The 26279-nt window shown below is 35.4% G+C and overlaps 1 protein-coding gene across 1 annotated transcript; it reads right to left on the minus strand.

The window, feature by feature from the left end:
• Positions 1-2600: 2600 nt before the first annotated feature.
• Positions 2601-3545, minus strand: LOC101423481 (olfactory receptor 5K1-like). The gene has a single exon (XM_004481089.2). The coding sequence runs from the start codon at positions 3543-3545 to the stop codon at positions 2601-2603; it is 945 nt and encodes a 314-aa protein (XP_004481146.1).
• Between the last annotated feature and the right edge of the window lie 22734 nt (positions 3546-26279).

Below are 26279 nucleotides of genomic sequence, written 5' to 3' on the forward strand. Positions count from 1 at the left end.
GACAACCAGGGGGGGGGGGGAATTAAATAAATAAATAAATAAATAAATAAAAATAAAAAAAGAAGATCCATGTACAAGGATTTGGTTTATCAGTAGTTCCTATGTTAGAAAGAAATTAAAAATATTAATTTATTAATAAATTTTTTAAAAAGCATTACATGTAAATTATAGAAATAATAAAATTTTATATAATTTAGTGAAAGGTACATGGAAATTAATTTTGTCTATATTTGTCATATTCCTTAATCAAACTTTATATTAAAATGTACAAAAAAGTATAAAAAAAGAACTTTCAAATGGTTAAATGGAAATTCTAGGAAAGAATATTAAAATAATCCTATCTTTCCAGATTAATAGTCATGATATTCTTACCATACCTTTAGGACTGGTACTGAATAACATTTTATTTTCAATAATCTGTATATGGATTCTTGAAAGTACATGAAGTTATTTAAAACACTTCAATATTAGAAAGCAAGGAAATTATTGAGAAAAAAAGAACCACAGGTATATATAAAATTTTAGTAGCATTTTGATGTAAATTCTATAAGTAAAGGACAAGAAAATTATAAGTCTCAATGAAATGTAGGCAAAGGACATGAGAAGGTGATTTTCAAGAAAAATGAAAATTGCCAACAAATGTATAAAAATGTTTAAATTGACTGTATGCAAAGATATAACAATCACATTCAAATATTTTGCATCATGTACTTAGGCAATTTTCCTAGAATGATAAAATTTTCAGGCTGTGTATTAAATCTACTGGCAATATATGAAATATGACATCATTTACACACAAAGAATAAAATAGACCCTTGTGTTATTATCAAAAATTTCAATTTTATTTCATCTTCATTAAAATGTGCTTATATCTATACACCCACTCCTCTCACAGTAAATTCTCCATTTTAAAATCTCTTCTTCTATTATATGAATTCTTGTATTACGTCTCATTACTTCTAGACTCCTTTCAATCTAATGGTCTATCATTTTCTGAAAGATACTATCATATTACTGTTCTCTCAGGCAGAATTCAGTGTATGAATCTTCTAAGTTAAATTCAGATTACTTGGAGTGGAATTAAGTATCGCATTAAACTGATCCACTTCCATCTTTATTATCCTCATGCACCAACAACTTTCAATTACAGTGCTACCACTTTTTAATGCACTCAACCCATCATTCACCTGCCTCATTCCCCACCAACAACATCAAACTCTTTTCTATTAACACTGATTTTGTCATACTATTATTCTTTTTTTTTGCCCAAATATAAAAAATATTCCCCTTATTTCATGCACATTTACTTCTAATGTTATTTAAATAATTACCCCAAACTAAACTGTCCACAATTTTCTAAACCCCAAGAATGGTATATATACCCAATTAATTTAGACTTCCTCGTATATAATCTGTATTGCATTTTGTTCATATATGTTTGTTCAATACTCTTATTTTGACCTTAACTCCGATAAGCTATTATGAATGGAGTTATAAAATGCTAGGAGGAAAAGGTGATATTTATCCAAATCCCAGCCTTATCCATGGGTGAGCAACATGAACTTTGTTAAGTAGTAAATATTTTGTTGTGTGAGTTTTACTCTGGAAACCCATGAAATGTAATGTCTTAACTCTATGGTAGGCAATATCTATAAAAGTACCAGCTTAGAGTCTTTCACAGTATAGGTCTTCTGTAAGTTAATTTGTCTTTGATTTTGCCCTTTTAAGTGATCAATAAATATTTTTTGCTTAGATATTTATATAGTATCTTCCTATTTCTTCTCACATCATATAAAAATAATTTACATAGGAAATTTTGTTGGTTAGTGTATTCTTAAAAGCCAACAAGACATGTACTTTTATCACGGGGGAAAAACCATAAATTTTATTTGATATAATCAGGTATTGTACCAATATGTGTCTTGGAAAACTAGTAAAATTACAGGAAATTATTCAATTTCACAGGGATTTCTGTAAAAGGAGCATCATTTTCAACTACAGAGGAGTACATCTTTGTTTAAAGCTATTCTATATCAGAGAGCTTTAAAGGAAAAAATAACTTCAAGACAAAAGATGAACTTGTTCTTAATTTGAGTTTATGTAAATGCATGAATCCATGTTCAAACATAATCTCCAGAACCAAAAAATTTGAAAATCAAATTTAAAAGCAAAGTGTAGATCTAATAAATGGTGATCATTAAGAAGAGAGTAATATTTAAGAATATGGAATGCCCCTACATTTTTAAAATTAGGTATTACATATAATTTCCAACAATATTAAATTCATATACCATCTTCTATTGTTTGTATTTGTTGAATTTGTTGAACATTGTAACTAATTATGCTCTGCACAGTTTGCAACCTCAAAGAAAACCATTGTTCATACCTGTTGCACTCTATTAGTTTGGATTTTGAAACACATTTCAGTAGAAACCTTCATCTGTGAACTTATTTATCCATTATACTTTATGCAACTTACTGATCATATTTTGCTGATACAATATGTGCATACAGAATAGTCTTTTACATATTATCAAGATACCTTGCATTAGAAAATAGTTGATGTTATATTAAACGCCATTTGCCTCAATGACTGATATTCAATTTAGAATGTTCTGAGATTTATTTTTCATAATTCTTTTCACAGAATTTATCACTTCCTTATTTCTCAGACTATAAATAAAAGGGTTTAACAAAGGAATTACTACTGTATAAAAAACTGCAACAGGTATATCTTCATCTTCTTCTTTAACTGAACTTGGTTGAACATACCCATAAAGAAGGGAACCATAGAATATTGAGACTGAAAGAAAGTGGGACGCACAAGTTGATAGGGCTTTGCCTCTTCCCTCATTAGATTTCATATTGAAAACTGTAAAAAGTATGTAAAGATAAGAGATAAGGACTGTGATATTAGTAAAGATTTGAATTGAACCAGCCAAGATGGGTAGCATCAGTTCATTGATATAGGGATCAACACAAGAAAGTCTGTACAATGGAAACACATCACAATAAAAGTGATTGATTTTATGAGATGCACAGAATGTTAATCTAAAAAGTAACCCCACATGAATCATGGAATGCAGGTTTCCAGCTATATATGCCCCTATGGTCATCTGAATACAGAGTTTCTTGGACATCCTGATGTGGTACTGCAGTGGGCTGCATATTGCCACATAACGGTCATAGGCCATTGCAGCCAAAAGAAAGCAGTCTGCGGTTTCAGCAAGACAGAGAAAATAAAATTGTGCCATGCATTCATAGAGAGAAATCATTCTGTCTTCCGAAAAGAAGTTCTCTAACATCTTGGGGGTAATAGCACAGGAACAGCAGGAATCCATCAGAGCCAGGTTGCCCAGGAAGAAGTACATTGGTGTGTGAAGACGTTGGTCCATATAAATCAATGCCACCAGACCAAGATTCCCCAGCATGGTGACCAGATAGATAGTAAAGAATACTACAAAGAGAAGGTGCTTCAGCTCTTGCTGATCTGTAAATCCTGCGAGGATAAATTCAGTTGTAATGGAGTAGTTATCTCTCCTCATCTTCACCATCTCTGTTGAGATAGGCAGTATGGATAAATAAGGTTCTACTTTAGAAAGTATCTTATTTTCCCTTGAAATTTCTCTTTGTTACACAGTCAGTGAAGTTTGTTTAATTGTATTCCATTGTGTTTGAAACACAGGCAGGCATAACTTCTATGATAGATTATTTCCTCTAAAGTTCAGCTCTATGATCTAGAGCTTTGTGGTTAGAATTTGTATGACTATTTTGATTATTACAAAGAGTGCTTACAGTAGTAAAGGTTTACTGTATGAATTTATGTGAGGTTAGCATAGAAATCTAGGATAATTAGGTTCCATTTAGCATTTCCAAACAGTTTTATGTCAATATTTGAATTATCATTAAAATATTTATAAAGCAATTTTCCTGCATAAGAATTTTTCCCATAGGCAAACATTTTTCATGGAATGTCCCTCCAGAATGAATGTTTGATAATGGTAGACAACACAATAATACTGACCTTAATGTATGTTTTGAAACTGTACCTTATATCAGAGAAGTAAATGAGTTATTGTTTCTCATCCTATTCTCCACAGTTTCAACTTAGGGGAAAGCTAGAAAGATAAAGGAGTTGAAATCTAACCATGAAAAATATATAAAATTGAAAGAAATAAATATCCATGGATGTTATTATATGCAATAATAAACAGAATACTTTTCTTACCTAGATTTCACAGATAAAGTTTTTGTTATAGTTCATTACTTGCCTTATGATATTATGACTTATAGAAATTCAAAATATAAGCCTTTTTCTCAAAAACATTTGAGATTAAAAATGGTTAGGAGATTACTAATAGGTCAGTGTTAATTATTATGTTCCTTACAGGGAAAAATATGTTTTCCATCAAATCCTAAAGGGATTTACTTACAATGTCATCATTTTATTTCTGTGAGAATAATTGGTCACTAAAACATATATACCATAGGGAATTGATTAAAAATGATTTGTGAGGCACTGAGGTTAAAGGAAATGACCTTTACTAATTTCTTTTATTATGTTATTGCTGATCCTGAAATATAATATCTAATTTTTAAAATCCTGTTCACCATTCTGTTTATAATATTGAAAATGTTTTAGAAAACTCTCAGGCTGCTTTAACCACTTTCCTGTAGGAAGTTGTAATAATATGGTTGATAAAAGGTAATTATGATATGGTGGAAAAAAGACTATGTCCAGTGACTTCTTAATTCTGAGTGAATCTGTTCCCAAATTCTAAGAGCTGTTTGAAATTATTCATATGTTTATTATACCTATATGAATTACTGAGATTGTACTCCTTTTCCCCCTGTTCATTCAGAGGTCTTTCAGTCTCTTTCCATATTTTTTATTTCAGATCACAAATCACTCCTCAATATACTTGTATAGTTATAATTTGGTGCATCTATAACCCATCACTCTGGTCCTTGCACAACCATTGCCATATAGGCTATAAGGGAAGAACTATTATATGTTTTGTCCATTCTTATATTGTTAACATCTTGAATAGTACCATTGCTCAATAAATACTTGTTGAATGACTAAACAAAAATGATATTCAAGAATTCTCCTTCAAGAATTCTTAATGGCACCTTATTACTTTTGAACCAAATGCATTTTTCATATTTTGCATTTTGAATATTCCAGCATCTATCTGCTCCTTACCTATTAACTCGCTTGCTTGTTTTCATATCAGTACTTTTATCTAGTTACATCATTTCACTGGTCTTATGTGGCACTTGCTTCAGTATTCACACAGTGAAATTCCTCATACTTATCTCACCTAATAAACATTTCTCCCTCTCCTTCCTTCCAATCCTCTCATCTTTTATCACATATCTGATCTCCTCCATGAGAACTTCCTCAGATATTTTAGATGAAATTGATTTTGGCTTTCCCACTTCTTCACATATATCATACTTACTTGCTTTCATAATATGTTGTGACTTCATCAGTGTTGACTTGCATGTTTCTCTAAATGTGTTTATAAGCCTTTATTAAATATCATTAAACAGAACTCATGTCATGCACCATTTGCACTCCTAAAACAAAGTGATATAGAACTGTAGAACTTAGTAGATCAATTCAGTTCAAGCATAACAGGAATTTTAATAAAGAAGACTTTGGACATAACAAACGGCATTGTATGGCCATGGGTTATGTATGTGGGACTGTAAAGTTGTCAGGGATAAGAAATGACTCCTGACAAGAAGTGCAAATTCTAAATTTGGAGAATGATACTTACATTTCCAGCAAAAGTGCAATAAAATATGATATAAACAGTATAAAGACATGTAATCATATTGTTTTTGACTATAGAGAAGGAAGATCAAATTGAACAGGAAGCAAATGAAATAAAAATTCAAAGGAGGAGTCATTTTAAATAAATCCTTCAGACACATTGTATTTTACTAGGTAAAAGTCAACTGGGAGGGGAGTTTCCTGAGGGAAATGCATGAGTAAGGAAAGAGAAAATCCTATTCAGAATTTGTGTATGATTATTACACAGTCAGTGAAGAAAATGGACAGTGCCATAATTTCTACAGTCAAAATGAAAAATGTCACACACTTGTTTGCTTAAATACAAGAATGTAATGGCTTAATAGTCTTTGAAATATTAAAAACCCAGTATAAGGACCTCAAAATTCTAATTTTCCCCCTGCAAACATAGCATCCCCTTGATGTCTTAACATAAACGTTTAGATTCCTTCACTTCCATCTTTGTGTTTTTCATATAGTCACCTTTTTTTGTCTATCTTGGATGACTTGGTTCTACATCTTCTCACTTTTCTGAGTGTATCCAAATTTTATCTATTTAAAAAGCCATTAATAATATTGATTAAGTCTTCCACTACCTCCCAATTCAGTTTGGTCAAAACCAAATAGGTTTCCAAACAGAACAGAAGTAGTCACAAGTGCCCTCACACCTTAACTCATAAAATATATTCAAAAGTTTTTTTTCCACACTTAAAACAATGTGGACTAAGATTAAGAACAAGTCTTTTTTGAAGGTACATGATTCTTGATTCATTCCACCATGGATAGTAAACTAGAGTGGCTAAATTTTCAAAGTCTGCGATATAAGGGGGTGCTTAAAAGGTAAATTCAAGGGAGTGTGGAAGTGAAATCATCAACACAGCAATGCAAAAAAATCTCCTGGAAAAGTTTCCCCTCAGAAACATTTAATTTAAATCCCACTTCCATGGAGCTATAGAGATGAAAGAGTTTGGAGAAGGACTCCACAAATGCTAAATGGAAGAAAAAGAAGAAAAAAGAAAACATCAAAAACAGGTAGATATGATATTTTTAAGGTAGTGAAAGAGAAAAACTTCAATCTGGTAAAGATAAATGAGTTTATATGGCTAAAAGTCTTCAAAAAGGAGTTAGGAGGTCATCAGAGGGGTTGTGCTTACTCACACTTCAGCAGAATCCCAGAGACAGCCAAAGTAAATGCCATCCCAGGTACTGGTTCTCCTGAAGGCTATGGAGACACACAGTTTCTACAGTCATGGCAGATGTCTCTGGAATTCAGTGCCTCATCAATGGGCCATACTTTGGAATTTGTGTTTCTGAGTGTGATGAAGTTGGACTAGGATGTGAAGTATTGCCTTTAGAAAAATAATACTGAAGAGTACTAAATTAAGCTTCCCAATCAAAAGATTCAGATAGGTAAAATGGATAAAAGAAAGCATGATTTAATTATATGTTTACAATAGACTCATCTTAGATCCAAAGACACAAAGAGGTTGAAAGTGAAATGATGCGAAAAATATACCATGTAATTAATAAGCAAAAAAGGGATAGGGTAACTATATTAATATCAAGCAATATAATCTGTAAGTCAAAACCTGTTAAAATGGTAAAGGGAGAACACTATATAGTAAAACAAGAGACAATCCACCAAGAAGAAATAACAATCATTAATAACAATAAAGAAAGGATGGTGCCACAAAATACATAAGGCAAGCACTTGCAAACCTGAGGGGAGAAATAGACACCTCTACAATAATAGTTGGCAACTTCAATAAACCACTCTAATAAATAGATAGAACATCTAGATAGAAGATGAATAAGAAATCAGAGAATTGAATAATATGATAAATGAACTAATCCTAAGACACCTACACAGAATATTTCACCTGAAACAGAGGATATAAATTCTTCTCAAATACATACAGATTATTATCCAGAATAGACCACATTTGTTCACAAACAAACCCCAATAAATTTTAAAAAATTGAAATTTTACTCAACTTCTTCCCTGACCACAATGGAATGAAGTTGTAAATCAATAATGTGTAGGCAACTTGAATATCCATAAATATATGGAACTTAAATCCATATTCTTAGATAAAGAAAGGTTCAAGGAAGAAATTACAAGGGAAATAGGCACCTTTATTGAGATGAATGAAAATGACACAACGTATCAAAATTTATCAGATGCAGAACAGTCGGTGCTGAAAGGGATATTTTCATCCCTACATGCTTACAATAAAAAGAGAGAATGAGCTAAAATCAAAGTTCTCACCATACATTTGGAGAAAATAGAAAAAAGCAACAGCAATTTAAGTTCAAAGTAAGCAGAAGGAATGTTCTAAGAAAGAATAGAGCAAGGTACAGTGAAATAGAGAATAAAAGAGAGAACATTCATAAAACAAAAATGTGGGCCTTTAAGAGAACAATAAAATTGACAAAACTTTACCTAGATTGACCAAAAAAGAGAGAGATAATGCAAATAAATAAAATTTTAAATAAGAGGGGAAACATTACTATGCAACCCACAGAAATATAAAGATCGTCAGAGGATAATTTGAAGAGCCCCAAGGCAAAAAATTATATAACCTAGATGAAATAGATAAACTCTCAGAAACATAAGCAATATACACTGACTCTTGAAGAAACAGAAGATCTCAACATACCAATTATAAGTTCAGGTATTGAATCAGTTATTTAAAACCTCCTCAAAATAATAATAATAATAATAATAAAACAGAAAAAGATTGCTTCACAGATAAATGCTGCCAAGCATTCCAAGATAAATTAATACCAATCTTTCTCAAACTCTATCAAAAATTTGAAGAAAAGGGAAAAAAACATTTTTCATTCTGAGACCATAATCACCCAATAACAAAGCCAGAAAGAGGTACTAAAAGAAAAGAATATTGAGACCAATTGCTCTTATAAATATAGATGCAAAAATAATCAACAAAATACTAAAAAAAATTAATCCAATAGCACGGGATCAAGTGAGAGTTAACCTAGCAATGAAAGGGTGGTTCTATAGAAGAAAATGAATTAATGTAATACACAACCTTAACAAAATGAAGAGAAAAAAAAGATGTGATTGTGACAATTGACATAGAAAAGGTACTTGACAAAATCCAGCACTCTTTCTTGATGAGCAACACTTGGAAAAATAAGAATAGAAATTTCCTTAGCATGATAAATGTATATGTGAAAATCTCACTGATAACATTCTCAATATTGAAAGTCTGAAAGCATTCCTCTAAGAACTGACACAGGACAAGAATGCCCATAGTCACCACTGTTGTTCTAACTTGTTCTGGAAGTTCTAGTCAGAAAAATTAGGCAAGAAAAAGAAATAAAATGCAAATAACTTGGAAAGGATAGGAAGAAGTAGATTTTACTATTTGAAGATAACAAGCATTTGTACATAGAAATCCCCCAAAAATCTACTACAATGTTCTTACAACTAATAAACAAGTTTAGCAATATGGTGAAGTAGAATATTAACATACAAATATCAGTATTGTTTCTGTACACTATTAAGTAGATATCTAAGGAGGAAATAAGAAACAAATTTCAATATACAATAACATCTAGAAAAATCACACATCTAGGAATAAATCTAACCAAGGATGTTAAGAATTTACACATGGAAACATCAAAATTTTGCAGAAAGAAATTTTAAAAAACATGTAAATAAGTGGGAGTACATTCCATGCTCATGGATTGGAAAGCTAAATATGGTCAATATGTCTATTTTATCTACACTGATTTGCAGATTCAATGCAATTTGAAACAAAAGTTAGCCTCCAACTTTACACAAATGGAGGTGAAGCCCATCATCAAATTTATTTGGAATAGAGAGCCATCTTGGAAAAGAAGACTGAGCTTGTAGGAAGCTCACTTCTCAACTTTATTCTTATTAGAAAGCAACAGTAGTCAAAACAATATGTTACTTAAACAAGGATAGATATATAGTCCAATGGAATTGATTTGAGAGTTCAGAAATGGAGCCTCACATCTATGGCTTGGATTTCTGGCAAGGCTGTCAAGTCAACTAATTGTAATAGAATAGTCTCTTCAACAAATGGTACTGGGACATCTGGGTATCCATTTGTAAAAGAATGAAAAGTTACCCCTATCACACACTATATTAACTAATTAACTCAACATGGACTGAATACTTAAATATATGAGCTATCACTACAAAACTACTAGAAAAAATATAGGGAAGCATCTACAGGAAATTTTTTTAGGCAATGCTTTCTTAGACTTTACACCCAGAGCACAAACAACAACAAAAAAAATTGATAAGTGGAATCTCATCAAAATTAAAAGCTTTTATGCATCAAAGAGCTTTATCATGAAAGTGAAAAGACAACCTCTTCATCGTTGTTGGAGATTTGGACCCAAAGGGTATCGGGAATGAAAGAAAGAGAAAAGGGAGAAGGAAACAAAGAGAAAAAGAGAGAGCTGGGATCAGGGGGTCTGCGGGTAATGACTCCTCAGACAATTTTATTTTCTACATTTGGCATTATATATACTCAAACTATCGAGATAACAAGCAGTGTAACTACACATTAACAATACTCATAAACTAGAGAATTTATCTCAGAGTACAAAGATTCAGTATTCCTTTCATACTACAAAGTGTGTTTGCTTGTAATTCTCCCTGCCCTGACACCTCCATCCTGTTGACTTGAAAGGCTTAATTGCTGCATTCCTATGCTAAAAGTGTAGCCATGGAAACGGCAGGTTTCTCTTTGTGAGACCACTACGCCTCAGTTTCCAACAAGTGTCTTCAACCAATGCCTCAAACTGCATAAGACTGAGAGTTCCTCAGAAAGTTAAGTATAGGTTACCATATGATTTGCTAATTCCAAAACCCAAAAGAATTGAAAGCAGGGACTTGAACTGATATTTACACACCACGTTAATGGTGGCACTATTCACAAGTGGCCATCAGGTGGTAAAGTGGATTAAAAAAAGTGGTATATACATGCAATGAAATATTTTTCAGTAGTATAAAGAATGATGTTCTGATACTAGCAACAGCATGGATGGACCTTGAAGACATCTTATTGAGTGAAATAAGCCAAGCAGAAAAGGACAAATGTTGTAAGATCTGATAGGATATAATTATAATAAGTAAATTCATAAGTCAGAATCTTGAATATAGGTTACATTCTATATAGAACTATGCTGGGAATAGAATTGGCTAGTTAATGCTTTAACTGTATAGAGTTTCATTTAGGTTTACTGTAAAGTTGTGCTAATGGATGATGGTAATGGTAGCACAGCATTGTAAGCATAATTAACAGCACTGAATTGTGTATGTGTATGTGGTTAAAAGGGGAATTTTAAATCATATATAGTTTACTAGGATAAAATTTTAAAAACTCCTAAAAATCTCTATAACACAGAGAACCTTGTTGTAAAATTTGACTACAGTTAACAGTATAATTATTTAAATTTTTTTCCATAAATTATAGGAAATATATACTAAACTAACAAAGTATGATAATAGTAGGGTGGTATATGTAAACTCAACATTTTATGCATTTTGTGCATGATATTTCAGTAAACCTTCATTGTCTCCAATTTAAAAAATAAAGAAAATAATATAAAAGAGGGAATGTGGAGTTAAATTGGAATTTTTTCTCTTGGATTCTTTCCATCCATTTTTTCCCCCCACAACATTTCAATTAATTTGTTCTCTCACTAAAGTCACAAGCAAACTCCATGTAACTCCAATGCTTATATTTTAATTATCTTCCTAACCAAGTATTAGTGTTTGCCAATACTGAAAGTTGTAGTGATAACACTGGCTTGTGTGATACTAGTGATAACACTCACTGCTCCTATATTAATGACTGTCCCATCTGTTTTTATTATTAGATTATGTTTCTGTCTTTTCCCTAAGGCTGATTTTGATATAATTAGTACTATCATCACACCTTTTGTTATTCATTCTAGTGTTTTCCATAGGTTATCTCATCAACTTCTGAGTTTTTCATTGTTAACCATTTTCTTCTTGCATCATCAATGAAAGTTGCCAAACTTTTTTGTTTTCCATGTCAATTAGTATATCATGTTATATATTCCAAATTTATACATTTTTACATATAAATTGTTAGATGACTCACTAAAATAAATTATTGTGGGTATAATAAAACATAAAAATGAAAAGAATATTAAATGAAAGAAATGGTATTAAAATAGCTCTTATTTGATTTTATGTATAATAATATAAAACAAGTTCTGGCCTTGCTAAAATGATCATCAATTACATTGATAATAACATCATTTTTAAAAATGTGGTTTTATATGCCTTAATATTTTGAACTTTGGTATACCACAATGATACAGAAATTCTTAGACTTGTGTACTTTTATAACAAAATATTTTTAGCATATTTAAAAATATCACCAAAAACAGATTCTTAAGTCTAAATGGGATAAACATGACAGTTTTGAGTGAGTTCAAGAACATGAAAAGCACCTTGGTGGGTCAAGCTGTGGTACCCAATAGGAAAATCACAATATAGACCTCTACAATTTTGTGGCAATGCCTTGTTTCTGTAGCAGAAATGCATAAAACAAGCAAAACATAACTACGTCTTGTGCTATGATCCCTTAGTGTTATAGGACATTAAGGGACCATAGGATTTGAACTGTCCTTTATGAGTTGGAATGTGTCAGACTAACAAAATATAAGTTCCAAGAGGCCAAGGTCCAATGCATTTTTTAAAATGAAATTGGCATATACAGGATCAGGGATGAGCTGGCCTGGAGGACACAGTAACTTGTGCAAGCAGGTGGACTAGATGCATATGCTATCCACCTCATTGTACTGAAATCTCAGGTCATACTTCTGGGATCATGGATTTTCCCTTTTGACCAGCTGACAGATGAAGATAAATGCCAAAATTAGTTCTTAAACAACCAACCAAAGGCTCAAAGATTAAATTACAAGGAAATTAAGGAATATTTATAAACATAAAGCCTACTTCAGAAAAAAGAATCTCAAATCAATAATATAATTTCATGTCCTAAGGAACAAGAAAAAGAAGGGCAAACTAAACAAGTTAGCAGAGGGAAGAAAATAATAAATATTAGGGAGAAGATAAATGACTCAACAGATAGAAGTCAAGAGAATACTTAAAGCAAAAATTGCTTTTTGGAAATGATCAATAAAATTGATGGAACTTTAACTAGATTGATAAAGGGAAGAGATGATGAAAATCACTAAAATCATAAATGAAAGTAGACATTGCTTTTAACATTTACAAATGAAATGTATTAGAAGAGACCACTTTAACTGTTTATCAACACATCAGAAAAGCTAGATGAAATGGGAAATTCTTAGAAACATGCAATTTATCTAAACAGACTCAAGAAGATATAGACCTCAACAGACAAGAAGAGAGATTGATGAATAATCAGAAACATCCTAACAAAATTCAGATGGGGTCCCTGGGGAATAATGTCAAACATTCAAAGAATTAACATTAATTATTCATAAACTCTTCCAATAAATAAAAAAGGGAATTCTTTCGAATTCATTCTATGAATCAGCATTATTCAGATTCCAAAGCCATAAGCCAATGCAATAAAAGAAAATTACAAACACATTTCCTTTATGAGTATAGATGAAAAAGCCTTCAAGAAACACTAGTACATCAAATCTACAGCATATTAAAAGGATTAGATACCATGACCAAGTGGTATTTTTCCAGGGTGCAATAGTGGTTTAACAAAAGAAAATCAATTAATGTAACACATCATATCAAAAGGAAAAAAAACACATGAGCATCTCAATTGATACACAAAAGGCATTTAACAAAAATCTAACACTGTTTCTTGATTTTAAAACAATACACTCAGAAAACTAGGAATGGAAGGAATCTTCCTCAACATGATGACAGCCATTTATGAATACCCACATATAATATCATCTTCAAAGGTGAAAGAAAACTTTCTTCCTAAGATGAGGAACAAGGTAAGACTGCACACTTAAACCACAGTAATGTAATATTTACTGGAGTTCTAGGAAGAACAATAAGGTAGGGAAAGAAAGGCATTCGAACTAATGAAAAGGAAGAAGAAAAAGTATCTAAATCCACACATGACATTACATTTAACATAGAAAATTCCAAAAGTCCCACATAAAAACTAGTAGATCCAAGATGGCAGAGTAGGGAACTGCAGGCTGCACTCTTTCAATAAAAATCATAGGAAGGTAGGCAGGCTTGTCAGGCATAAAGGAAGCCACAGGGCCAAGAGGAGAGAATGGCTGGAAAGGGAGGGGTCCTGGCTGGGCACCAGGGAAAGCAGGAATCATGTGGCAGACACATAGGAGAAGAATGGAGTATAAGAGAGGGCCCAGGAGGACAGAAAAACTGCCCAGTTTGCCTTGGGGGAGGGAGAGCCATGCAGTTGGCTCTGGGGAAGATGGTTGCTGCTGAGCAGGGATCCCAAAAGCAGGCTTGTGCACAGCTTCTTATGGCAGAAGAGAGCTGGGCAAGCCACAGAGAGAGCTGAAGGAACTTAGTCAGAGGATTTGATATTATCCCCCCCCGCCCCCTTTCTCTCTCCCTCACTCTCTTTCTCTTTCTTTTCTTTTCTTTTCTTTTCTTTTCTTTTCTTTTCTTTTCTTTTCTTTTCTTTTCTTTTCTTTTCTTTTCTTTTCTTTTCTTTTCTTTTTTCTTTTCTTTTCTTTTCTCTTTTCTGTTGATCTGTTGTGTATCATAAGGTTTTCTGTGCCTGTATAGGTTATGCCATTTATTTCCTTGGGAGCTATCAAGGGAAGAAATAGATCTAGACCTCTCAATTTCCCTCTCTACTGACCAGGACTACATTTTAAGGATGTGGAGGGGAGTAGGATAATTTCCTATCCAGGAAAAGGGAGGTGCCTGCCAGCAAAGGTTGGGGAACTGCCTCTGAGAAAGTTTGTATTATTAGGTTCTTAGCTTCCAGGCAGGAACTTCTGTCACATTGATCTGGCCCAAGTTGCAGAAAACACATCCTACCAGGCACTGAACAGAGAAGCAGTTCTGCAACACATTACTTGGCCCAGCTCCCAGATTTGTCAAACTAACAGGGACAATCCTAAAGTCCCAGAACAGGTTGATCCAAGAATCAAAGAACATCAGTAACACACAGTAAAGTGTCAGTAAAATGGTACAGATGAGAGAACATCAAGCATCGAGTAAACTCAACATCCTTAATCAGATGCTTAGATATCAATAAAAAATTACAAGCCATAAGAAGAAAATGGAAGAAATGGCCCAAGAAAATAATATATCAAACACCAGAAGAGATGCAGTATTTGAGAAAAGAAATCAAAAGATGCACCAAAATTTCCAAAATCAAATTGAATTGAAAAACAATATGACCGAAGAGATAAAGAACATAGGAAGACATTGTGTGAACACAAAGAATTTCAAAACCTGAATAGAAAATTAATAGACTAATAAGAATGAAAGAAATGATAGATGAGATCAAAAACAGATTAGAGGCATAAAACGTCTGACTCAAAATGATAGAAGAATGATACAGAAGACAAAACAACTGAAATTGAAGAGAGAAAAGAATGGAAAAATTGAGCACAGGCTCAGGGAGCTGAATGATAACATGAAATGCAACAACATATGTGTCAAGGGAATTCAGAAGGAGAAATGAAGGGAAAAGTGGCAAAAGGAGCATTTAAGGAAATAGCTGAAAATTTCCCACCTTTCATGAAGCAAATTAACTTACATGTCCAAGAAGGGCAACCTTCCTGCATCAGAAAAAATATGAATATGAATAGACCTATTCCAAGATAAGTAAAACATCAAAGGTAAATACAAAATTGTGAGAGCAGCAAGGGAGAAGGAAACCATTACATTCAAGGGACACTGAGTAAGACTTAGTGTGGGTCTATAAGAAACAATGGAGGTGAGAAGACACTGATATGATACAATTAGGATATGAAAAGATGAAAACTGCCAGTCAAGAATTCTTTGTCCAGAAAATTGTCCTACAATGAGATACTACCGTATTCTTATTAGACTGGTTGCTATGAAAAAAACTGCAAACTACGAATGTTAGAGAGAATGTGTAGGAAGGGTAATACTCATCCACTGCTGGTGGAAATATAGGATGTTGAAGTCATTATGGAGGACAGTCTGGTGATTCCTCTGGTAGCTAACTATAGAATTACCATATAATCGAGCAACCCCATTACTAAGTATACATCCAGAAGAACTGAAAGATGAGAAATGAACAGATATAGGCATATTGCCATTATTCCCAATTGTCAAAATTTGGAAGCAACCCAAGTGTCCATCAGCAAATGAATGGATATGTGAAATGTATTTTACACATAGAATGGGATATTACTCACATGGAAGAAGGAAGGAAGTTTTGACACATGTGACAACATGGATGAATCCCAAAGAAATTATATTGAGTGAAGTAGGTCAGTCACTAAAAGAAAATGTTGTATGTCCTCACTGACATGACCTAAGTATATTGAGCAGACTCACAGACATAAAGTCTGAAAGATAGTTTAACAAGAGACAGACAGGAATTAGAAAGTGGTCAGTTGATTTTCAATCTGGACAGAACCTATGATAAGGTGGAAGGTGCTAGTTTGGGAGTGGATTGGGTGATGGTCATGCAGGGATGTTAGTGGGGTCAATAATGCAGGAGTGTGAGGATAAGCAGGGTTGGTGAAGTAGGTTGGACTATCCATCAAAATGGCAGTGGACTTGAAAAAGGAGTAGGTGGGCTCAGATGATTTGTATGCCTGTGCTTGAAAATACGATTGTGGGAATGTTCTTCTGACACATATAGCAGGGGAAATTCACTGGTGTAAGGTGGCAGTGATGCTGGGATGTGTGGGAAAGAGTTCCCCTAGGTCATGCTTCTGTGTAATACGAATGTGTTCATCTGGTCATAGGGTGTTATTTCAGTTGTTGGAGAGCCACACAATAAACAACAAAACATTAAACTCCCATTTTAGGGAGTTCTACTACAATCTCAAAGAGAAGGGCAAGAATCTCTTGAGTTCATTGTCAGTGACAGACCCCTATGTCAAGCAGTCAATATTAATGCATGCAACAAATAATAATAAACTTAATCTTATAAAATGGAAACTTAACCTAATAATAATTATTGTCTAAGAGTCACATCCTGAAAACTTCCTTGTCACTCAAGTCAGGCCTTCATGTAAGCTAAACTCAGCAAATAAATGAGAAAACTCTCCACAGAATGGGACATGACTCACATGGATGAGTCTCCTTGGCAATTAAGGATTAATATCTAGCACCAACCAGTAAAACACTAGGAAAATCTCTTGACTAAAAGGAGGAAACATGGAATACAACAGAATTTTTATGACTAAGCAATTTGAAAATGAGTCTGAAGTTCAAACCAGAGGTTACACTTATGCATGTCTCAGGCAGATCTCACTAAGCAACACTGTGAACAAAACCCCAGGTGCTCCTGAGAGATCTTTTCATCCAGGTACTGCAGGCAGGGCACACAATCCCTTAGTATCAGTACCCTGTCTGTGGGCCTTACTTTAAAATATATGACAACTATCTCCCCAATATAACAGAGTTATACTCATTTATAATTTTCCTACATATGATCCTTCTACCCCTTTTATTTTAGGCTTAATTAGCATTACACAATTAAATATATATCTCTGATACTTATATCTTTGGACTATTTGGTTATGCCCCCAAAATCAGAAGAGTGGTAGCCAACACCTACTCTCCTCACAATTGAACAATCCAAGGACAGTTTATGAAATTTTGATGATGGACAACCCCCATCCCTCCCAAAAAAGGGTATCTACAACTGAAAGCAAAACAATTCTTTCCATCTCCCCCATAAAAATTAACCCGTCAATCTAAAACAAAGCAGGCATCACCATGAAAGATGTACACCAATATGCTTAAACTCATCCAGAAAATACAAGTGGAGGAAACATTACCTAATTAATTTTATGATGCTCAAACTACCCGAAAACCAAAGCCACATAAAATTGCACATACACAAAAATAAAACAACAGACCAACCTCTCTAATGAACTAGGGTGCAAAATTCCTCAACAAGTACTTCTTAATTATATCAAACAACACATCAAATGAATTACACACCATGATCAAGTGGGTTTTAGACAAGGTATGTGAGGATGGTTCAATGTAAGAAAATCAATGTAATATATACCACATCAAAAGATTAAAGTTAAAAAAAAGTCACGTGTTCATCTCTATTGATATAGAAATGACATTTGACAAGATACAGCATCCTTTCTTGCTGAAAACACTTTGAAAGGAAGGAATAGAAGGAAACTTCCTCACATGATAAAGGATACATATGAAAACTCACTACTAATATCATATTCAATGGTGAAAAGCTACTTTCAGTATTTGTAGATGACATGATCCTGTAAGTAGAAAGCCCTGAAAAATCTACTACAATGCTTCTAGAGTTCAAAGGGAATTTTGTCAAGTGGTGGGATATAATATCATCATGCAAATATTAGTAGAATTTCTGTACAATAATAATAAGCAATCTGAGGAAGAAATCAAGAAAATTACTTGCACTTACAATGGTAACATAATCAAATATCTAGAAATAAACTTAATTTAAAATGTAAAGGACTTGCACATAGAAAATGACACAACTTTTGATGCAGGCTAGTAAGTAGATGAATCAGTAGATGAATCAGTAGATGAATATGACAAGAAGTACACGTGGACATCAGTAACTCCAAGATGGCTGCTGGAAGACCCTCCCCCAAGATTCTACCACTCAGAAGACTTCCTCTGGAAACAGGAGTAGCCCTGGATATTCCCCCATGGACTTTATCATTGGGCCCTCCTGAGAGATTGATGGGAGAAATAAGCAATCAAAACAGTAAACAGCTGAAACTCCTCCCCTGCCATTAGCAAGGGGGGCGGGGATTCAAAAGCCAGGTGAAGGCCTGAATGAGTGCTCTTGCTCTCTCATGCTCTCTTGCCTCTGAACCCAGTCTCCAGCTGCCTCTCCCCTGCTTGGATCGCTATGCTAGTAAACCTGGTCATTTATAACCTATAATGGGAAACTGTAGCCTGTAAATCAGCCCTCTTTATCACTTTTCCTGGAACCCTGGCTCTGTCATTTACCTGGAACCCCCCACTCTGTCATTTTCTCCCATTTATCTTCCCTCCATCCCTGAATAAATTACTGGCCTAACTCACCTGACATGCTCTTGAAATTCATTTCTGCAGCATAGCCAATAACCTAAACAAAATCCAGTAACATATTTGGTGAGTCACCCAGGAATTTATTGGTGAGTGAAACTATGGCTTACAGCCTATTTAATGCCTTCCTTTTGTTCTCTATTTTAAATGGATTCACCTACAAGCCCCCAAAGGATGTAATCCCAAAGGGAAGGGTCTGGGGCTTGGGAATTCTCTGTGTCCTCATCATGTGCCCAGGTTTGATAGACCTGACCCCACCAAGGAGGGCTGGATCATAGAACAATGGCTTAAATCACAGCCCTGACAAGACAGAGGTTCCCCAGTAGAGCCCCGGACCCTGTGAAGCTTCTTCTTCAATCCATTTTGGCAGCCAATCTTTGTCCTTGGGTCTGCCTGCCATTGCCTTCTCTAGCCCTCTCCCCTCAGAAGCAGCCTGGCAATGGCAGAAAACCCCAAGAACTTACCCCTCCCACTGGATCCATGCCTTTGCAAGCATCATTCCTATCTGACCACACCCAGCTACCTGGAGGATTGAAGTAGGAAGGTGGTGGGCAGAGTCAAAATAGATGCCATGGGAGTTCCTTTCCCCAGGGCAGTCACAGGCCATGATACCCTTGTATAATTTACCTTGTATAATGTTTTCCCTTTCTACTTATTGCTACTGAATTTCTCTTTCCAGGTTTGTGTTAGAATTCCTTGGTATGTTTTAATAACTATGAAACTTGGAAAGTGCCTTTGTCTAGCAAAGAAACTATTGCTTTAGGTCCCCAAGGTCTGTTAGCTAGAGCAATTAATCTCTAATCACTTAATAGCCTTTGAAAACTGGTTTAACTGGGAAAGTATCAGACAGTAGAAGTCATGAAACTATGATGGCTTTATTTTTGCCCTTTCTCAGAAGAAAAATCAATATTCAAGGAAGAAGCACTACTTGGCTTGGCAAGTTCAGTTAGAAATCTAGTCAGCCTGTTTTCCAAGTCAAGGCAGCCCTGGGCCCACCTGGTGGCAGGAATTAGAGAGCAGCCAAATGCTTCCTGAGATTTAACTCAGGCCCTTCTGTTTGGGTCAGTCAGTCTCAGACCCTGTAATGGACAGGGGTTCCGAGAACCAGAGCAGTAAACTGAATGGTCCCCATCCCTTGGGCCCATCTATTCAGAGAGCAGCCAAATATTCCCTGAGAGACAGACATCTCAGTCACTTCGATTTGGGGTTGCTGCTCAGTCTTCTACCAATTCAGCTTGGGCACACTGATCTGATCACTGGAGGAAGTATCAGATATCCCCCAGGACCTCAGTCACCCACTCAGGGATGCCTGTGGGCCAGGTCAGCTCTGACTAAAAATTCTCAGGGCACTGAGACAGAGCATTGGCTCCAAATTACAGGGAGTTGTGAACTTTAGTCAGACTATGACTCTGTGATGCCAGATCAGTCAACTAAAAGGGCGCTTCCTCATTCTTCCTAGAATAATGGGCATGGGCTCTAGCCCACCAGTAAACTCCCCATAGGAGCATCTTCTCAGAAATCAGGAAATTCTTCCTACTGCTAGTCTATATGGCAACAGTATAGCTGAGAGCAGCCTCTGTACAGGACCCTTAATTCCAGTTAAACCAGCGTAATAAAAGAAAACACATAGCTCTAAGGCCCAGAAACCTCATGTCATGTCTCCCTTAAAAAAAAAGAAGAAATAAACCTCAAACTTCTCCGTTTAAACTAAGTTGTGCCTATAAAAGGTGTGAATAGTAATCAAGATAAAGAAACCTCATGTGCCATCAATTAAGATCAAAGAGTTCCTAGAAATGCTAAAGGTGTAAAACACTCCCTTCTGTCTTAATTTATACTTAACTTTGTGTTCAACTTTGAAATATGTGTTTAACTTTGTCAGTTTGCTTATGCCTAGAAAATCAGATTTGAGGTTCACCTGTTACAAATTGGATAATGGTAAAGGTAACCTAAAAATGAGTCTTTGAATGTCAGTACTGTCTTGCTAGTAGGTTTAATGCATAAATCACAAGTGAAATTTATTTAATTGCTAGAAAAGCAAGGAAACTTTGCAAAGTTGTTACTAACAAAATTCTTGAGGCTTAACTAATAAAAGTACCAATTCACCTTAAGGTAAAACTTACTAGAAACTCTAACTCAGAGTTAAGATTATTTATAAATGCCTTTATATTATGAAATAGCAGAAGGATAAAATCTGAAATTATATTTCAGTAGATTTTGCTTGAACCTACTATTGTAAGTGTAAATTCTAAACTGAAATTATGTTGAGTTATGGTCACTTCAAGCATAGCCTCACCCCTTGCCTTTGCTTATGTTTATTTCATAAGAGCTTCTACCCTTATGGCTCAGGAGAAAGCAAACTTGAGATATCCCTGTTTTCTGTCCTACTGGTATTAGTAACCCCACTTTCTCTCATGGTTCCAAGTGTGGACTAAATTGCTGCCTGGTGGAATTCTTGACCCTTGGGTTTGAACATTCATTCTCCCACTCCAGTGGCTGCCAGAGTCCTTTTATCCCTGAGGACTGGGAAGTGAAGCAGTCCTTTGCCTTGACTTTCAGGGTTCCTAAAAGTGGCAATTCATGAGAGAAACCAGTTTCCCTGAGGCTATAAAATTAGTCTCCTAAAGTCAAAGTAAAATATAAACTTCTAAAGCAAAGGGAAATTGTATAAAAGCATTGGGGATATTTTGGTCTTGTGCAAAACTGCATGGACATAGTTCAAATTAGAAAAAAAAAGCCTTTAAAGTGTTACGGTTAAAATTATTTTGTAAAAAAATGATGTTTTTAAGTAACTTTAAGTTGTGTTTCTGTGTCAAACTATTCATGTCTGCTTATTTGTTCAGTGTATAACTTCATATATCAGGATGATAGTATCAAATTAATAAATGAGACCTCTAAGTTCATATTTAATGAAATTAAGTTAAAGAAATGTAGGGCTGCCCTCTTTTAAATGCATAAAGTAAATTCCATTGGTTGCTAATTGTAATCTAAGATAAATTAAAAACTCTATGTGGTTGTGGTTAATTATAAAGAGTTTGTAAGAGCATCTTTGAAACTAAAGCATTTAAATGTTTAGTTCTAAGAAGCCATTATTAACTAGTAATCTAAATTGATGTTAGTGGCAAAAAGTAACTTCATAGTAATGAAACCTGTTTAAAAGTCACTTCGATGTGCATATTCAAGGGTGGTAATGAAAAGTTACCTTGATTCCATTGAGAATCTTCAGTTTTCATTTTAAAAATGCAAAAAATAGACTTTACTGATGAAGTAAGATACCTGCTAATTAATGTCTTCATGGTAAAAATGTAAAAGTAAAAAGTGAAATACTAAAAAGTTCCTTTGATACATAGCACATTGCACTGGAAATGTTTAAAAAATGTATAAAAATCAAGAAATAGACTTCAGCATTGTCAAACTCTCTTCTGCAGTCAAACCAAGCCTTCAATAAACTGCAGGTTGCCTCTCTATATGAGCTATTAGCTAGGTTGGTCACTGATGCCTAAAACAATAAATGTATCCACTACATCTCTGATTGTGCTCCTGAAGTCAATGGAAACTATGTTACAGTTTAAAACTCCTGCAGCAGCCAATGATGGCTTGGTACAGTCATCCATGTATGATGGATATCACATCCAGACTGGCACTATTTTATAGTACCAAAGACTGCTATGCACCAGGCCAGTAAAATACTGGAAACTACTTTCCTAGCCTCTCTCTAGGGTCAATGGTGCTGCAGCTTGTTCACTGTGTAAAGGACATACCAAGTGGAGCCATGATCACCAGAATATTGTGAGTAGAACTTAAACACAATTGGCATTATAGCCTGCTCCCATGGAGACATAACAAGTAAGGTACTGCAAACCTGAAACTTAAATCTATTAATTACAGCTCAAAGAGAAACTTATACATTGAGTAATACATTAACTGGTATTAAGTACTATACCTACATCCTATTATAGTTATACGTCTGATGATTATGGTAATATTTCTATTAGATCATATGCAGAAGGACATTGAACATGTAAAAGTCCTGGCAAACTTCATTTTCTGAATAGGTAATGAACATGTCTATAAGATAAAAAATGTCCACCTTGCCTGAGAGCAGTGGAGTCAACAGTGCTTTTAATCTAAAAAAACACCAAATTAACCTGGGGGCAACCTCTCACAGTCTTCACCCCACACCAGGTAAAGGATGTGCTTGAGTCCAGGGGCCACCAGTGACTTACAGGTAGCCAGCTAATTCAATACCAGTCTCAATTACTAGAGACCTTTGAGATGCAGATAAGAATGTGTCAGACTCTCAGCTGAGCCACCCTACTACTGGTAGAGGGACCAAAGTCAGACCCTGGGAGGCCCCTTCTCCATTCCTGTCTCCTTCACTCAAGCAGGACAGACTTAAAAGATGAGCTTCTTGTGAACCCAAACATTGAATAGTTCACAGATTAAAGCAGTTTTACTAAGGAATGAATTAAAAGGGCAGGTTACACAGTGGTTTCTCAATTTGAAACCATAGAGGTCAAAGGTCATCCCCCTGGAATTTCAATCCAGAAGACAAAGCTAATTGCCTTTACCTGAAGTTTAAAGCTAGTAGCTGAAAAATGGGCTAATATTTACACAAAATCTATATATGCTTTCTTTTTCCTTCATGCTCACTCTGCTATATAGCAAAAGAAGCTTGGTTACTAACAGTAATGTAGTAGGTCATCTATTAAGTTCAGGCAAGAAATTCTAAGCTTACTAAAAGCTATACTATTACATCAGGAAATAGCAGTTATGCATTGTCCAGGGCATCAGAAGACAAACACTCCTATAGCAAAGAAAAATGCTCGAGCTAACACAGCTGCTAAAGTGGCAGCACAAACCCAGGTTTCCTTCTTATCCCTTATTCCGGCACCTATACCAGTACTTGAAGTTCCATAGTAAAACAAGGCTAAACAAACCAGGCAGGTAGCCTGTGGTTTACCTTGGAAGCTGGTGGGTGGCTTGTTGAGGACACTCAAATCTACCTGCCAGGAGCAGTGAAGTAGACTTCATGGATTTCATGGACTTCACCAAGCCACTTATCTGGGAAAGGATGACCTAACCAGCTTATTCAAATGGGTTTTCTTGTTTTTAATTAATTAATTAATTAATTTTTAATGTTACATTAAAAAATATGAGGTCCCCATATATGCCCCCTCACCCCACTCCTCCCATAACCACAACATCCTCCCTTATCATGGGACAGTCATTGCACTTGGTGAATACATCTCTGAGGACTGCTGCACCACATGGTCAATGGTCCACATTACAGTTTACACTCTCCCCCAGTCCACCCAGTGGGTCATGAGAGGACATACAATGTCCAGAAACTGTCCCTGCAGTACTATCCAGGACAATTCCAAGTCCTGAAAATGCCCCCACATCATATCTCTTCTTCCCATTCCCACCTTCAGCAGCTACCATGGCCACTTTCTCCATCTCAGTGCTACATTTACTTCCACTACTAATCACATTAGTTCCAGAATAGAGTATCAGTAAGTCCACTCTAATCTATACTCTATTCCTCCATTCTGTGGATCCTGGGATGGTTATACCAATCCACCTATGTATCAAGAGGGTGCTTCAATTCTACTTGGATGATGGATGCAATTCTCCTGCTTTCAATTGTAGGCACTCTTGGCTCCCTAGTGTGGTGATTGACCTTCTTCACCTCCCTCTTAGCTGGCTGGGGTAAGTCCAATAAACCAGAGGGTAGGAGCTGCAAGTCTGCTGAGGCTCAGGACCTGGTTATCACATGGAAAGTCCAGAGATTCAGGTCCCCTGAGTATACACTAAAACCCAGTGCCAACAAAGGTCCAGTAAAAGTGACAGGAGAGGCTTGTGGACAAAGATCACACTAAGTCCAGCTCCATCACACTCAGGACCACAAACTCCAAAGTAGGGCCAACTGACATGGCACTGAAGTCCATCTGCCATGACCACAGAACCTGTGGGTCTCTGTAGCCCTCAGAAGAATCAATAACTGGGGTTGTATCTACTTTAGCTATCTCTGGGACTCTGCTGAGGTGTGTATAAGGGCAACCTCTCTGATGACCTCCTGGCTCTTTTTTGGAGACTCAGCCATATAAACTCATTTGTCCTTTCCATTTCCCCCTTTTATTCAGGGTCAAAAAGCATTTTTAACTCCTGATATTACATGTAGGCTGAGATATTCTGCTGGTCTGAGTTGACCCTTTTATTCAAGGTCATTCTCCAGCCACATCATCAGCTGGTACTTGGTAGTAATCCCTTGGTGCCAGGAAGGCTCATCACTGGGAGTCATATCCCACTTGGGGGGATGGCAATGTATTTACATGCTGAGTTTGGCTTCAAGACTGGCCACATTTGAGCAACATGGAGGCTCTCAGGAGGTAACTCTTAGGCATCCTGCAGCTCTAGGCCTAGTTCTTATTTCAGGCCCACAGGCCCACAAGCATGGTCATTAGCATCAAGGGCTCATTGTTGGACCATCCTTCCTTACTGGTCTTAGCCATTGCACTCGGAGGATTGTTACTCTTCCATTAGGGAATGTAACAGAACTTCCCCCACCAGCAACTTAGCACTCCCCCAGCCATTGTTCCCAACTGTAACCACTATGAAAATATCCAAACATTTTTATGCACCCCATACATATGCCCTGGAGAACTCCCTCCCAACCATGTGCCCCCCACTAATAACACCCCATACCAGTATTCTTTCCCCACCCCTATCGAACCCCTCTGTGGTCCAAAACCTCCCTGAAAATGAAGCCCAATATATTGCCAGGTTCCATTAATAGTAAAATGGAATATAGTGAAGGGTTTTGAGGTTAGATATAGAATACATACTAATTTAGAAAAATTAAAGTAAAAATTGGGTATCAAAAAATTAAAAATTAAAAAGCTTTGTTTTTGATGTTTTGCCTTCCACACTGCAATAAGTGTTGCCCTGTATGCACATTGGCAAGGAAACGTCTTCCATCTCTTCCTTAGGGTCTACATCCTTTCTTTATCTTTTTTTTTTCTAATAAGCTTGTCTTCACAAAAGTTTTAGACCACAGTAATTCATATATTCAATATATAGTATAGTACTCCCACATATTCAACATCAGACACTTTGTCCCTTCCCCAGCAATAAACTTTTTACATGTTCATACTTTATTTACTGCAACTGATGTACTGATATTGAGACAATAGCTTTCAAACAAGGTTACACTTGGGTTTACATTGTGGTCTATATTTTAGACTATACAAT

The sequence above is a fragment of the Dasypus novemcinctus genome, chromosome 4 (assembly GCF_030445035.2).
Source record: "Dasypus novemcinctus isolate mDasNov1 chromosome 4, mDasNov1.1.hap2, whole genome shotgun sequence".
Classification (NCBI taxonomy): Eukaryota; Metazoa; Chordata; class Mammalia; order Cingulata; family Dasypodidae; genus Dasypus; species Dasypus novemcinctus.

Coding starts and splice junctions, on each gene's coding strand:
- LOC101423481 (XM_004481089.2), bottom strand. CDS start 3,545: ATGAGGAGAGATAACTACTCCATTACAACTGAATTTATCCTCGCAGGA.